Source organism: Xyrauchen texanus, chromosome 50 (genome assembly GCF_025860055.1).
Source record: "Xyrauchen texanus isolate HMW12.3.18 chromosome 50, RBS_HiC_50CHRs, whole genome shotgun sequence".
In the NCBI taxonomy this organism is placed as follows: domain Eukaryota; kingdom Metazoa; phylum Chordata; class Actinopteri; order Cypriniformes; family Catostomidae; genus Xyrauchen; species Xyrauchen texanus.
Genome location: NC_068325.1, coordinates 2,613,879 through 2,630,122, shown reverse-complemented (window position 1 = coordinate 2,630,122; position 16,244 = coordinate 2,613,879). Strand labels below are relative to the sequence as shown.

The window sequence follows — 16,244 nt, the reverse complement described above, 5'->3', positions numbered from 1 at the left end:
AGAGTAAACATGTTGTGAGTGTGTCAGAAAAAATGACTTTTAATATCAACAATGACAAAATATGACTGTAGAGCTCCACTTATTGATGCCCTGGTTCTCTCTCTCGTGTGTGTGTGTGTGTGTGTGTGTGTGTGTGTGTGTGTGTGTGCGTTTTTGTGATTTACGAGGACAATTTTGTAAGTTACAAACTGGTAATTACAAGGTTATTATGCTATAAATGTGATTTATGAGGACATTTCTAGTGTCCCCATAATTCAAATCGCTTAAAAATCATACTAAACAATGTTTTATTGAAAATGTAAAAATGCAGAAGGTTTTCTGTGAGGGTTAGGTTTAGGGGTTGTGTTAGGTTTAGAGGATAGAATCTATAGTTTGTACAGTATAAAAGTCATTATGTCTATGGAAAGTCCTCATAATGATAGGTAGACCAACGGTGTGTGTGTGTGTGTGTGTGTGTGTGTGTGTGTTTTATCATCTGTGTGTATGTTTAGCATTGTGGCTGATTTATTGGTTTTATTTGACATGTAAAAAAGAAAATGCGTTGTTAAGTCGCTTCGCTCGCGTGTGGGTGTGTATGTTTTGCACTGAGGATGTTTCACCCTGTAAATTCTGTCTGGTTTTTTTTCTGCATTGTGGCTGATTTATTGATAATATTTGACAGATAAAAAATAAAATTTGCTTTATTTTTTGGTCTTTCCCATTCATTGAATGGTCAGTAAATTTTGAATGAAAACCAAAGGTGTCGCTTTTTCTTTTACGACCACTTAGTTTTATTTTTAAAAAATTGTGTATGTTCAGATGGCAAATGGAGGAAAAATCACTAAGTCTCATACTGCTCCCATAAATAAAATAATTTATTGTAAATTATTACATTTTTTAAATGTATTTTGGTAAAAAATTACCGAATACCATAGGAGGGTTAAAATGCTCCATTTTTGGTGGAGGATATGCTTCTATTATATATACACACACACACACACACACATTTATATATAATCTTTAACCTAAAATCTTTGTAAATAAAATAACATTCTTGTCTATTTTTCAAATGTAATTATTTATTATTTTTTTTTTACATTTTCCATCAGAAATCGAGGACATGGTTGCCAAACAGTCGCTAGTGTTCACCACAGACTCTCTGGAGCGAGTCCCGTGTCGCCCACCTAAGGGGCACCCGGAGCCAGAGGTTTGGTGGGAACGTGCGGAACAGCGAGTTCCTGCCATGGGCAGGGTGTACCAGGACGGGCTGAACCTTATTTTCAGTCCCACCCGCGGCGAAGACTCTGGGACCTACACGTGTGTCGCACAAAACAAGGCTGGCCAGAGGAAACAGGAGTTGACGGTCACTGTAGCCAGTGAGTTACACCACAAACATATATTCTACGCAAGTACGCAAACACGGATATGAATTCTTGCTAGCAGACTCTCCTTATTTATTTCCATCCACCATTTTGAGTTTTCCCAAAATGCCTAATCATCGTCCTAATCATTTTCTGTATGTGAACAGCTAAACCGGAGTGGGTCCAGAAGCCGGTTGACAGTCATTTAGAAGAGGGCTATGCTGGGTACCTACACTGTCATGCTCGTGCCACACCTGAACCCAAGGTCACATGGTACCGTAACATGCAGCCAATCAATGCAGAGGTGAGCAGGACAGTGATGTCATGCTGATATCATGTAGCGTAACACAATCCCTACCTGTGTCCTGAGGGAAGGAAACCTTTTGATGAGTCTGAATGAGGATGTGTAATTTTCTGTTGGGGGAAAAATTATTTTCTACCTATGTGTCATGGCACAAATGTATATGTTAACACATCCATGATTTATTTTAAAGCTGGAGTGTGTAATGTTGTTTAAGTTTCAAAGGCAACTGTAGAGTTATTCCGTGTCAAATCAGCCAAATTTCAGAAACTTCCCCATATTCATTTTTTTATACTTCTACTTCAAAAGAAAGATAAACACACATTATTAAATGCAATGGACCAATATTTAATGAGTAATCCATTATTTTGTAAAGAGGGATCAAAATGTCAATTTACACCTATGATTTTGGAGCAAAACTACAGGTCATGAAATAAATTACCTTAGAAAAGTGGCAGCATCATTATTTAATTTTTACACAGAGATAGTCTATTGCTACACCCCTTGTTGCATTATATGCCAATGGTTTGAGTCCAAAAATGGGAAAAACACTTTTTTGTGGTGTTTTTACCAAAGTTGGTGTGCCTATAACTCCAGAAATATTAGAGATATCTTAATATCCTTTGAGATTCTGGTTCTGAACAAACTTTCATTTTTGTATCTTAATTGTTAAGGACATATATGGTTAAATCCCAGAGATATGGAACTCTCAATGTGGCTCCATATGTAAATTGTCCAATTCTACCCATTTTCAATGGTCAAAAACCAAATGTGGGTTTCATAGTATGAAGCTATTTTTTTCTTGTCCAACAAAACAAAGCTCTGAAGTACAAAAAATGGAAAATGTACCTTTTATTTAAAAGTTCACTCAGGAAATTTTTGAAGTATGTTGAAGTGGCTTACATTGATTTACACTGACACCCAGTGGCCTGGATGTTGCATCATTTAAGCACTGTAGAAATTCACTATGCACAGTAAAACAGAATTAATTTAATCCATGAATGAGTGTCTCACAGGGCAGTTATTGAGATTAAGTGAGTACTATTCAGCTGGTCATGTGATGCTAACGTGGCTGCCCCATGAGGCAATAATAATCTCAAAATATCGATTTTTGAAAGTTTTTGTTTAGAAAAAAGTTTAGGAAAAAAACACTTCAGCTTGAAAGATTTACTAGTATGAACTGATATCAAAAATGTATTCACTAAACTCTCTTTGTCTGTTTGAAAGGATGTTCGCTTCAAGCTTTTTTCCAATGGAACTCTTCGTATAAATAACGTGGAGGTGTATGACAGTCAAGTGTACAGCTGCGAGACCAAAACAGAGGCAGGAAAACTTCAAGCACAGGCACGAGTATATGTATTGGGTGAGGAACATTTGCTGTTTACCTTTTTGTTCTCAATTTAGCTACTGCACATATTGACCTCAATGACATTCTTTAAAATGCGTGCAAACGTCAATGCCATTGGCTAGCGCGGTTGTTCTATAGTCCAGTGGTTTTCCAGAGTTTGCTGTTGCGCAGTGTTGGGTGTAATCTTATTACAAAGTAATTAACTACTGTAAAATAATTACTTTTTGTATTCTTTACGGGTGGATTACTGTTACTGACTTTGAAGAACATTACATGGGTTACACTTTTCTAAAACAATATAATTTACGTAGAATACATTTCAAACTAAAGCTGTCAATCAAATTTAAATTTTTAATCAAATGTATTAATTAATGAAATTAAGAGCAATTAATCGTATGCATTAATATTTGCTGAGAAAGCCCCTCAAATAACAATAATTCAGTATATAATTATTAAATAATTATAAATGGTTATATTTAAATAATTATAAATAACATTTATATTATAAAAAATAGTAATACAAATAATTGAAATACATTACATTATTTTGGCACACAAGTAAAGTTTAATTGCATATTATTGAACATTAGACAATCATTGGTCTACAGTTCACAGCAATCCATTTTTCAATTAAATTCGTCAATCAGTCTAAGATTTATTATGAGGGCTTGTCTAAGGGTGTGTCAATATTCACCTGCATCAGACGGACGCTTTTGGAGTGTCTCTGTTGCATCGTGTCATTAACTTAGCGTTTTTAGGTCGCTGTGTCAAGTTAAACTTAGAAACTTAGAAAAACACGTCTTGAGATCCCTGCCTTCAGATTTGCAATCCATCGAGCTGTGTTTGAACGCAAGAACAGGTTCTCATCTTGTGCTGTCTGCTGTCGGTAAGTGTGGTTTGTTCTCTGTCTGTTTGAGCTGCACGTTGTCTATACTGCTGAAGTTTCGCTTACTGCCCCCTGGAGAAAACAGCTGGTACTCCATGCTCGAATTGCTCAGATGGAAGTAATATTTTTTGTTACGGTCCGGGGACATGATTAATTGTGTTCATGTTTTTAATGCATTATTTTTTTATATAATTAATTGCCCTGAATTAACATTAAATTGACAGTCCTATTAAAACTTTAATTATTTTAATATTTCAAATCTTTTTAAGGTAGAAATATTTGCATTTAGAATTGAAGGTGTAAAACAAAAACTTGTCTGTGAAGTGTTTTAGAAAGTAACAAAGTAATTAGTAATGAGAACTTTTTAAAACATTAATATGATTACAGTTATTGTAGTGTAAGAAATTGTAGTGGATTACTTTGAGTAACTTACCCATCACTGCTGTTGTGGTATGTGTTTCAGAGCGTCTGAAGTTCACACCGACGCCACAGGCGTATCAGTGTCTGGAGTTCAATAAAGAGGGAAACCTGCAGTGCTCTGCAAAAGGCAGACCGACCCCCACCATACGCTGGATGAAAACAGGTGTGCATATAGAGACACAATGTACCTGGGGCCACTGTACCAGTTAGACAACCTTAAATATTAGTAAGACTATAGTACTAAAGTCTTGGTTATGTGTGTGTGCTATATCTTTCTGGCGCCCCCTGTAGATGGCAGTGAGATCCCAGTTTGGGTGGAGCAGTACGGAAGCACTCTGCACTTTACAAAAGTGACACGGGCAGATGCGGGCAACTACACCTGCCTCGCATCCAACAATCAGCAGGGCGAGATCACAGCCGTCGTACAGCTCACTGTTGCAGGTACAGAATGCAAGCATTTAAATGTGTCAATTTTATATTGCATAGAATATATAAAACATTTCTGTGGCTTTGCCTTGTTTCTCTCTCTTTTGGTCCCTATCGCTTCCTGTTCTTTAGTTTACGTGGGGTTTAAACTGAAGCCAGAGAATACCACAGTATATCAGGGTCACAATGCGATACTGCACTGTCAGGCCAGTGGAGACCCTCCTCCCTTTATCCAATGGAAGAAAAAAGTCACATTTTTGGAGGCGGGCTCGAGCAGGTAAAGCCAAAATATCATTAAAATAGATCTGTTTTCAGTTTATAAAATTGCCTAATCTGAAATAATATTCTCGTTTTAAAGTATAAATATCCAAACACCCATAAAACAAGATTCATTTACTTGACAAGCAAAATCGCAAAAGAGTTTAGTTTTCTTACCCAATTGACACATTTGTTTTTCCTTGTTTTAACCTCTTGAGCTCTGCAGACATTTTTCACATCCGAATTTAAAAATTAACCTTATACACACACACACACACACACACACACACACACAGTGGACTAATTGCTAAATATTGGTCTCATTTTACAGAAAACTCCCCTAATGTAAAAAAAAAACTTGTAATATTATGTACATTTACAATCTTATGACGAACATACAAGTCCTTCACATAGCACATAAATGGACAGGTCATATATAGAATGAAAGATCTCACTCTCTGAAATGTGACTGTACAGATAGTTTTGTTGCCCTATTACCACAGTTCAAAAGAATCACAAAGTGAAATATGAGTCATCAAATACAAACTTCTCATTTATGTGATGATAACTGCTGCTGTAAGCCCCAAATAGCCAAAAACTTTATATCTGCTTTTACCTTAGGAAGTTCTCTAAAACTTGAGCCATTGTTTACTTGTGTATGAGCTTGTTTGGCTGAATAATCCAATGTTATATTTTAGATGCCAGAACAAAATATTCCATCCAGAATGAAAAGCATGTGATCAGAAAATATGTTTTCGACTACATTTTACTTGATGATAAAATGTTATATCATCGCAAAGGGGAGGATCTCAGCTTTCTAATGCCTCCTAGATTGAGCTTCTAGTCCACTCAGAGGCCGAGATATTCAATGAAACAACGAAGGTGGTGCTTGAACTGAAAATTAGACTAAATGTTTATGGACGAGCACATCTGTGAGGGCTAAAATGTGTTAGAGCGCCACCTACATTTCACATTTGTATATTGTGATTGAATGTGATGGAGAAAAAAAATTATAGTGCTTTCTTCCACCTAGTGGAATAAAATTAGAGTTTTCAAAGTGAGGTAGAGTGAACAGAATCAGAATTACAAATTCTTTTTTTTTATTCGGTTTATCATAAGATTATAAACACATAAAATATAATTTATGGATAATTGGAGTCTTTTTTTTAAATTATTTGGGCAATTCCCTGAAAAATTAGACCAATGTTTTAGCAATTATTCCTCCGTTTGTGTGTAATGGTGAGCTTTAAAATTTGAGTGTGAAACAATATGAGTGGCAGCCCAAAAATGTATATTTTGCTTCACAAGAACATGTATCTTGTTTTAAGGATGCATAAATATAGGTGCTGATTGTTTTGCAATGAATATGACTGAGGTTGTATCTGATTCAGGTTTCAGAAAATGCCCAATGGCTCTCTGATCATTCAAGATGTCAGCACGGAGGACACAGGAAGTTACACCTGCATTGCAGGAAACAGCTGTAACATTGCAGACACCTCAGCAGAGCTCTACGTCGTGGGTGAGTCTGACATCTTCAACATTGTTCTGTTTCCAGAAAATGCTTTTGTCTTTGTAATCTTTAATCGATAAGTATTTAAGTGGCCCACCTCTGACACAACTTTCCTTTTCAAATGATTGCATCAAGCCCTCTTATTTTCAACCACTTGGCTTGATTCTGGTATGGACCGCCCACTTCTTTTTAACCAGGTTTTTGGTACTATATGGCTGTTTATACGCAGTCCAAATCAAATATAGAGAAACACTCTCAACATGGAGCAGCATTCGTTTGCCAGAAAACCTTGAATCAAGAATTGTTGCTTTGTATAAAGCAGGAAAAGGTAACAAAGTTATCTTGAAGACCTTAAATATCTATCTGTCCACAGTTAGACAAATTATCTATAAATGAAGATGATTTAGTACTGTAGATACTCTCCCTAGAAGTGGCCGTCCAGTCAAGATAACTCAAAGGGCATACCGCAGAATGATCAGTGAGGTATAAAAGAACCCTAGAGTGACAGATAAAGATTTAAAGGAATCATAAGAATAGGTTAAAATCTCTGTTCACCATACAGAAAACATTAAACAGGCATGGTGTCCATGACAGGACACAATGAAGGAAGCCGCTGCTTTACAAAAAAATCATTGCTGCAAGCCTGAATTTTGCCAAAGACCACCTTGACACTCCACAACACTACTGGGAAAATGTTTCGTGGATTGATGAAACCAAGTTTGAATTGTTTGAGATGGACAGGCAGCACTACGTATGGTATAAAAAGGGCACAGCAGATCAGCATGAAAACATCATCCCAGTGGTGAAGTACAGTGGAGGGAGCATCATGATTTGGGGCTGCTTTGATGCTTCAGGGCCTGGACCGCTTACCATCATCGAGGGGGAAAAGGAATTCCCAAATTTATCAAGAGATCCTACAGGATAATGTCAGGGTGGCTTTGCTCAGTAGAAGTTGGGTGATGCAGCAGGACAATGACCCTAAACATGGAAGTAAATCCACTACAGAACCGCATCAAAAAAAGAAAATCCATCTTTTGTAGTGTCCCAGTCAGAGCTCAGACCTTAACCCAAAAGAGATATTGTAGAATAAACTCAAGAGAGCTGTTCACACCAGACATCCTAAGAATATGGCTGAAGAAGTTCTGTAAGGAAGAATGGTCCAAAATTCCTTCTGAACATTGTGCAGGTCTAATCCTCAGCTACCAGACGTGATCGATTGAGGTTATAAGGAGGTTTCTCTTACTTTTTCCACTGCTCTGTAAATGTTTAATGGGATGTGTTCCATTAACTTAAAAAACAAATAAATAAATAGTGTGATCTGAATGAAATTAGTATTTTGTGAGAAATATCTAATAAGATGTTTAGGTAGTTAAAATGGATTCATAAAAGTGGACATGTCCTGCATTGCGACTTGCTGTACTGCACCTAACACCATTTTTCTAATTCCTTTATGATTACTATGAATAGCATCTGTATGAGTAAATATGAATTTAGAGACTACATGGACTATTTACTTTTAAAAATTAATTAGTTAAACTGAAGGACATTTAGAATAAACTAGTGAAGGCATAAAGATGAAGAACTGTGAAAAATGTCAAAGAAATGGCCTAAAAGTTTTTTAAAAATCCCTTATAAAATTGTAACAAAATTGTTGGGAAAAAAAATAAACTAACCAATCATGTTGTAAAAAAAAAACAACTTAAATTCACATTTATGAATTATAAGGGAGCAATTTCATAAATTCTTTATTTTCCCCCTGGTGACCTCATGAATTTATTTCATGTGTTTAATTAAACAGAGAAGCCAGTGCAGCACTCATTGGCAGATGATGAAAAGACCCCTTATAAAATGATCCAGACCATTGGTCTCTCTGTTGGAGCGGCCGTTGCTTACATCATCATCGTGCTGGGGCTCATGTTTTACTGCAAACAGAGACGCAATGCAAAGAGACTGCAGAAGACCGAGGACGGAGACGAGCAAGAGGTCGAATGTCTTAATGGTGTGTGTTGTGATCTTTTATTATACGTTAAGCATGCATTTTGGAGATGCATTGTCCTCATGCATTTCTCTGATTAATCTATAGTTGGTGGCGTACAGCAGAACGGTCACCCCATAGCAGAGATACAAGAAGAGGTGGCACTGACCAACATGGCTGCCAGCAGTAACAACAAACGCAACAGCAGTCACGACAAGCTACAATTCCCGCGAAAAAACCTGCACACCATCACCACACTGGGTACAGTACATGAACAACACCACATATCTGCACTAAAGGTCTATTATTTTTGCCGTGGAACACAAATATGGTGATGCCAAACAACTGGTTCTCGCATGAATTGGAAAGCCTAGCACACGCTACACAACTGAAACTCATTGCATACGACTGTCCCATTACGCCCTCTTGGTAAGTTGTGATGAACTTGTGTATTAATTTGCTCGAAATTGATTATTTGTCGCAAGGGATAAGGCACTTGCGAATGCGATGGCAGCACACGTAGCATGGAACTGGTCCTCCTTTGCCAACCTGAATATAGAGACGCATTATTTCCAAACGTTTTCTTGTTTCCCACAATTATACCACATATTAATTGTACATTTGTAAAGAATGTTTCACAAATGCATTCGTGATTGTAAGACAGCTTTATTTGTGTTGGTTGTAGGTAAAGGGGAGTTTGGTGAAGTGTTGCTGGCTAAAGCGCAGGCCGCTGATGAAGCGGAGGAGACTGTTGTGCTTGTTAAGAGTCTGCAGACACGTGATGAACACGCGCAGCTGGACTTCCGCCGCGAGTGCGACATGTTCGCCAAGCTCAGTCATGCTAACGTTGCTCGTCTGCTGGGTGTGTGCAGAGAAGTGGAGCCACATTACATGATACTGGACTACACTGACATGGTAACGTCTTGATTATTACATCACTTCCTGTTTTCCCTCCACTTCTACTAAAGTACAATAGAGTTTTGTGAGTTTGGTTGCCTAGTGTCCTAACAAACCTGTTTCTTTTTGCATAATTGCTTTGATATGTTAAACCTCATAAGGTTGGTTAGGGTTGTAATTTTCATCCAAATCATTCCATATAAGTATATTTTAAGTCACATTTATGTACTTTCAAAATCTGTGATTAATCGCAATTAACTATGAAAATCATGCAAAATTAAATATTTTAATTGACTGACAGCACTAAAATATATATATATATATATAATGATTGATATATATCAAATTATTTGTATAACAAAAAATGTAATAAATATAATACTTATAGAATAATTGTAATTATTTTTACTTATTGTAATTAAATTACATGTTAATAATTTTCCAATGAGCAATGAATCTTGAACATGTTGAAATTGTATATATTATATTATTATTAATTTATTAATAATCTTTTTAGGATGATATTGTAAGGATAATTTATGATAATATGTATCATGATTTTATATATTTATAATTATATATATATATATATATATATATATATATATATATATATATATATATATAAATTATTAATATAAATAAAAGACTTTATAATTATTTGTTTATTAAAAAGTTATGCTAAAAGTCATAAGCAATTAATTTTGAACATACTGAAATTTGCCTCTAAATATATTTGGTCGTTTACTATTTATATATTATATTATATTATATTATCATATATTTTTCTTAATATATAATCCTAAATATATATATATATATATATATATATATATATATATATATATATATATATATATATATATATATAAATAAAAAAATGAGGTCTTTTAATAAAATGTTAATAACATTAAATGTGTGTTTTGCTTGTAGGTGAGCTTCCATTATTATTCCACCTTAAAGACTTTTAGTTAAAAAACCCATATAGATTTTACTTATAAATGAGCCATTTAAAAGGGCTTTCTCCATCATTTTCTGTATTGAACACAATGTGACCGGTCTTCAGAAGTCACAAATAACAGAATTATACATATCTTTATGTACTATACAATTTTTTTACATTAATCCATCCATCCATCGTCAACCGCTTTTACATTAATATTATTTATAATTTATAATTGCATTCACATTAATGTGTCTCATCTCTAGGGTGATTTGAAGCAGTACCTGAAAGTGTCCAAGAGCAAAGATGAGAAGATCAAAGTTCAACCACTTAACACCAAACAGAAGGTAATTCAGTACTGTCAGTATTCACAAACACACAAAAAAGGACAGAAACTTACACACTGTCTTTCTGCAGGTGTCGGTGTGTTTGCAGGTGGCTCGAGGGATGGAGCATCTGTCCAATCAGCGCTTTGTCCACCGAGACCTTGCTGCTCGCAACTGTCTCATTTCATCCAAACGACAGGTCAAAGTGTCTGCCTTAGGCCTCAGCAAAGATGTCTACAACAGGTAAATGCATATATGACACATATATTGTATTATTTGTATCACTATCAGTTTTATAAAATAAGGATTTACTTAGAAAAATGTTGAAACACAGGAGTCATCTCTCTTACTGCAAAATGTTTCCAGGAGTGGCTGAGTTTGTTTTACTTGATGTATTGCATTGCACAGTGCTTCCACCTTATGGCAACACAGTTCGCATTGTGTCTGTGTTTCTACACACAGTGACTACTATCATTACCGGCAGTCTTGGATTCCTCTGCGCTGGCTCCCGTCTGAAGCTGTGTTTGAAGATGATTTCTCAACTAAGACAGACGTGTGGTCGTTTGGAGTGCTCATGTGGGAGGTGTTCAACTTCGGGGAGCTTCCGTATGCGGAGCTCACTGATGACAAAGTCCTAGAAGGTATGAGATTGCGATTACTGCACAAAAAGTTTCAAAAGGTCGTCTCTCCACACTTTAAACTTTCACTGTTTAAAATGAACCTTTTTTACTTTCTTAATACACATCATACATTTTAATACTGTAATTTAATGCCATTTAACATTATTTTAATGTTATAGAAATAATGGCAAATAATGATAGATTTGAAAAATGATTGTTACCATTGTGATACATGGGTAATGAGAATATTATTTCACGCTGGGGTAATAAGAATATAATTTTTTTTTTCACGTTGCGATAATAATAATATTTTAGGTTGTGGTAATGAGAATATTATTTTCACATTGCAGTAATGAGAATATTTGTAACATGATTTGGGAAAGGAGAAAGAGGGAACCAGATTAACAATTAACAAGACTTTAACAAGACACAAATGCTGAACTCAAACATAACAGACTTCGACACACACACACACACACACACACACACACACACACACACACACACACAGCTACATTTGTGTCTCTCTCTTTTGCATCCCCACCTCCTCCTTTATCTCTCTCCCGCTGATTGGGCCGCTCTGTGCCAGACCTACATCCTCGCCCTGCTCCTTGTCACATACCCCCACCGCCCAATTCAGGCCAAGGAAACCTCCGGTCTAATTTACTGATCCACGCTGCCGCCCTTGTCACAATATTATTTTCACATTGCGGTAATGAGAATATAATTTTTTTTCACATTGCAGTAATGAGAATGTGATTTTTTTAAAAAAAAATCACATTGCGGTAATGGGGAAACTATTTTGTGTTGCGGTAATGACAATATTTTGTACTTATTACGTTCATCAAAATATTTGTTTTCATATTGCGGTAATGAGAATATACATTTTTTTTAATCACATTGCGGTAATGGGGAAACTATTTTGTGTTGCGGTAATGAGAATATTTTGTACTTATTACGTTCATCAAAATATTTTTTTTCATATTGCGGTAATGGGAATATTATTTTTTTTCATATTGCGGTAATGAGAATATTATTATTTTTTCAGATTGCAGTAATGAGAATATTATTTTCACATTGCGGTAATGAGAATTTTTTTTTACATTGCAGTAATGAAAATTACACATCGCCTTAAAATCCCTTAAAAATAAATCCACTGCAAACTTGCATTCTTCTGGCTCCATTCCTATGTAATGCCCATTATTCACCTTCCAATCAATTCCCTGTAGATAAAATAAAAGCGTTAATTGAATAACCTTTACTTAGAACTTAGAAATGCTTCACATCATGGAAGTAAAATGGGTTGCAAATAATGTTTCATGTTGACTGCACTTGTCATGTCATGGGGTCGTCAGTTGTCTTTGCTATTTTGACGTATTTCCTGTTTAAACAGGACATTTTAAAGTTTTGAGTTGATGTTAACTGTCTTTTTTCTCTGTGTAGCTCTGCAAGAAGGGAAGCTGAAGCTGTGTCCTCCTCAGGGCTGTCCATCACGTGTCTTCAAGCTGATGGTGCGCTGTTGGACAGCCAGCCCTAAAGACAGACTACCCTTCAGCGAAATTGTCACTGTCCTCAGCGAGCTGCCCTCCGAGAGCAAAGTGTAAATAGCCTCTAAGCCATGATATAAACCCCGTAATCCTGAACATTCATGTTCAATTGTCTGGCCTCATGAACAAAAACAAGACTTGAGTGGAATTAGTTTTATTTTCAACCCTCTTCCTGTAATATATATGTTTAATAAACTATTCTGAAGATGTGAAGATTCCTAAAAATAGACGGAAGGGTAAAAGAGATTTGGTTCTTAAAGGAACAGTTCATTTAAAAACTCTTCACTTGATTTTGGGGGAACCATTACTTTAATGGGTTTTGGAAAAAAGGTGCCCTATCACTTCTCAGTTTGAGTTCACGAAGCGTCATGCGAAGATATAGTGCGTTGTAATACCAAACCATGCACTGAGCAGTTTTCTATTTTAGAACGATTGTCCCGGGATCCTCTTAATTTATTTAAAAGGTCCTGTTTTCTATGTACAGAAAGGTACTGTTTATATTACTTTTTTACTATGTTTATGCAAGCCTTTTTTTATATATATAATTCAAAAGTACTTGTAGAAACAGACTGTTGAGAAAAAGCTTATAAGATGACGTGTCATTGAGTTTCAAGTGCCTGTAAAATGAAGGATGTCTTGATTTTAGTATGCTGTATGTTACAACTTGGAAATGCCTTGAATGTTTTTTTATATACATTTATAGTGTTTTATTGCTTAGTTAAAGGTCAGTTTTTATCTTGTAATTGCTACCCACACTTTACATATCAGTTTATCTAAAAATTCAAAGGTATTCTTGAATAAACATTGTGAACAAAAGCTTGTCGCATACTCTGCTGTTGCAATAAAATATCACTTTTGACAAAGCTTGTTTGATTTTGCTTGATTTTAAATAGTTTAACATTTTTGGTTGAAATTCTTTTTAAATGATAATTAAAAGGTGAATTCAAGTTCCCTTGTAAAGTAAAAGTATTTTTAGAATTGAAGTACATTATCATTTACAGGCAAAAAAGAAAATAAGAACTACAAAAATATCAATAAAAAAGTTTGTAGTTCAATGGTGTTATTGTATTTTATATGGTAACATTCTGGTAACTACAGCTGCTATTTTTCTTTTTTTGCTGTAAATTTTACAAGATTTAATTTTAAAGTGATCATGTATATAAGGGTGTTTCTTTAACTTCAGGCAATTTCATGTCCCAGAAGCTGATTTTTATTCAACAGTTATGAATGCTGTTTTGAATTTAAGCAAAGTATTACGCGATTACCAGATATTTTTTTGAGGCCTGTAAGTACTGGGAATAGTTGAGCAGACTCTGAAATCTCATTTGCAAGTGTACTTGTTTAAACCTGGTGCCTTGTGATGTTTCACACCATATTTGACATAAAAAAGCATTTGGTTCTCATATGTCTTGTGATGGTCATGATGCACCAGGTTTGAATGAGTGCTACAGTGGAGGGGAAACGACTTAATTTAAGTCCTTACACAAAGTTATCGTTTGTCTTCAGAAGACTTGAAATATAGTGCATGAGTTTGATAGACCAATTTAATGGTGTTTATTTGTCTTAGTTGTAGCTTGACAGCTACTGGTCTCTGTCCACCATTGTTTTATGGAAATAAGCTGTTTGAACACACTGCAAAATATTTCTGTGTTCCGTGGAGGCAATCATATGGGTTTGGAATGACATGAATAGGAAAGACGACTATTCAAAAGCATCATTCTGAACTTTTATAGGAGTTTATAGGGTAAAAATGACCAGAACACAATCTAATAATAATAATAATAATACAAATGCGTATAACATTTCTACATATGAATATATTTGTAATAATTTTGTGTGATGCACAGTTATAGATGACTGATCCCTCTAGTGGTGTGGAAGATGGCTAACAGACACAGATAGGCGTATTTCTCCCAAAAGACTTTATAAATGTTTAAGAAACGTCAGAAAACGACGAGATATTCGTTCGTTTTAATCCTAATTTTTTATTTTATTTTTTTTGCTACACCAAAAATGCCTGAAAAATTCCATGAGATGACGTTGGAAACGCAATACTGTTTTAAAGCCGATAGATGGTGATGTGGATGTAATGTGGAGAAATGCTGCTGAGACAGGAACGCCTCAGAAAATTGCAAGTGTTTTCCCCTAAAATAAACATAATTTACATATGCATAAGGACAAAAATATATCAAACAAAAACAAAGAGAACAAATAACTAATCATTTTTGGTTCCCAGAACGTTCTGGGAACAATAGTTTATGGTTAGTAGGTATAGGTTTGGTCTGTTTGGTTGTGGGAAAATGAGTTTTATGGTTGTAAACAAAAATTAAACCTAAAAATAACCATTAGAAAACGTTTTTATAAGTTATATTAGGTTAGGTTGTCACAAAAAAAGTCGTTGAAACATTGTGGGAATGCCAGTTTATAGTTATATAAAATACAACCTAAAGAGAACGTTCCTAGAACGTTAGGAATTGGTTCCCCCAAAGAATAACCAAACAGGATTTTTGTATGTCTGTCTGCCTGTGTGTGTATGTATATATACTGTGCAGAGTTTATGTGGTGAGTATTTTAATTACACACACAGGTTTCTTGTGCTATTTTCATTAGAACAGTATTGTTACTGTAGTTTGATACACTTTTCTCCCTACACTAAATAGTTTCAAACTGAGGCAATTATTTGGTTAAACTTTACCAAGCATCAATTTGAATTACTTTTCAGTGATCTGTAAATTATATCATATGTCTATTAATCTTCCAAAGAGCGAGTGAGACGCGTTTAACATTTAAAATCACCATAAAACGGAAGGATTTGTCATTTTATAACAGAAACCCTGCTTCATCATCTTCCTCCCCCTCCACACACGCACACACGCACGCACAAACGCACGTCCGCGCATCCGCAGCGCCGCGCACGCTCGCTCGCTCTACCTCTCCATCTCAGTCGCGGGCCGCTCCTGAATATGTGTCTGCCGTATCGTTGCTGAAAGGCCGGGAGAAATGCCGGTGTGAAGGAGGATCAGACACTCCTATCTTCCGCGTTATCTCCTCTGAGCCCGGTCCCGCTGCTCTGGTGTACCGAGCGCCGGTGCTGGAGCGAGCGGCCTGTAAACACAAGATGTCGACCAGAACGCCACTGCCCACCGTGAACGAGCGCGACGCCGAGAATGTGAGTGAATGATTCAGCGTATCAGTCCACATGAATATTCATGATTACAATGCCTTTGAATTGCCGCGTATTTTGGCTTTACACAAGCTTTTTATGATTTAATGTGTCCGACTGTTTGTTCATATTTTTGTTTTGTGTCTTTGAGGTTTGACAGTCGTCTCAATTGTTTAAAGCAATCTTTAAATCGACTTGCTAACTGTAATATTGATCAGTCTGTATTATAGTATGCAAGGGTTCAGGTGCATATATGCATCCCTGTCTTATATGTTATCCTATTT

The 16,244-nt window shown here is 35.7% G+C and overlaps 2 protein-coding genes and 1 long non-coding RNA gene across 4 annotated transcripts in view; 2 read left to right on the top strand and 1 right to left on the bottom strand.

Annotated features, from left to right (window-relative positions):
- The window catches only part of LOC127640884 (inactive tyrosine-protein kinase 7-like), a 51,791-nt gene extending 38,137 nt beyond the window's left edge, over nucleotides 1–13,654 (top strand). The window contains exons 7-20 of the mRNA XM_052123577.1: nucleotides 1,089–1,355; nucleotides 1,508–1,644; nucleotides 2,869–3,004; nucleotides 4,339–4,458; nucleotides 4,587–4,736; nucleotides 4,854–4,998; nucleotides 6,371–6,498; nucleotides 8,288–8,488; nucleotides 8,573–8,725; nucleotides 9,150–9,379; nucleotides 10,571–10,651; nucleotides 10,722–10,873; nucleotides 11,093–11,271; nucleotides 12,694–13,654. Of these exons, the coding sequence (XP_051979537.1) occupies nucleotides 1,089–1,355; nucleotides 1,508–1,644; nucleotides 2,869–3,004; nucleotides 4,339–4,458; nucleotides 4,587–4,736; nucleotides 4,854–4,998; nucleotides 6,371–6,498; nucleotides 8,288–8,488; nucleotides 8,573–8,725; nucleotides 9,150–9,379; nucleotides 10,571–10,651; nucleotides 10,722–10,873; nucleotides 11,093–11,271; nucleotides 12,694–12,854 (2,240 nt within the window). The 3' untranslated portion in view covers nucleotides 12,855–13,654. The remainder of the gene's footprint in view (nucleotides 1–1,088; nucleotides 1,356–1,507; nucleotides 1,645–2,868; nucleotides 3,005–4,338; nucleotides 4,459–4,586; nucleotides 4,737–4,853; nucleotides 4,999–6,370; nucleotides 6,499–8,287; nucleotides 8,489–8,572; nucleotides 8,726–9,149; nucleotides 9,380–10,570; nucleotides 10,652–10,721; nucleotides 10,874–11,092; nucleotides 11,272–12,693) is intronic.
- LOC127640890 (uncharacterized) lies at nucleotides 10,363–15,876 on the bottom strand. Its single transcript, XR_007970137.1, has 4 exons — nucleotides 15,729–15,876; nucleotides 11,109–11,264; nucleotides 10,705–10,864; nucleotides 10,363–10,588 (listed from the first exon to the last, which is right to left on the bottom strand). It is a non-coding gene; the product is annotated as an uncharacterized LOC127640890 (long non-coding RNA).
- The window catches only part of LOC127640885 (serine/threonine-protein kinase MARK1-like), an 83,008-nt gene continuing 82,492 nt past the window's right edge, over nucleotides 15,729–16,244 (top strand). For both annotated transcript variants that reach the window (XM_052123580.1, XM_052123578.1), the window contains exon 1: nucleotides 15,729–15,966. In XM_052123580.1, coding sequence (XP_051979540.1) covers nucleotides 15,916–15,966 — 51 coding nt within the window. In that variant the 5' untranslated portion in view covers nucleotides 15,729–15,915. The remainder of the gene's footprint in view (nucleotides 15,967–16,244) is intronic.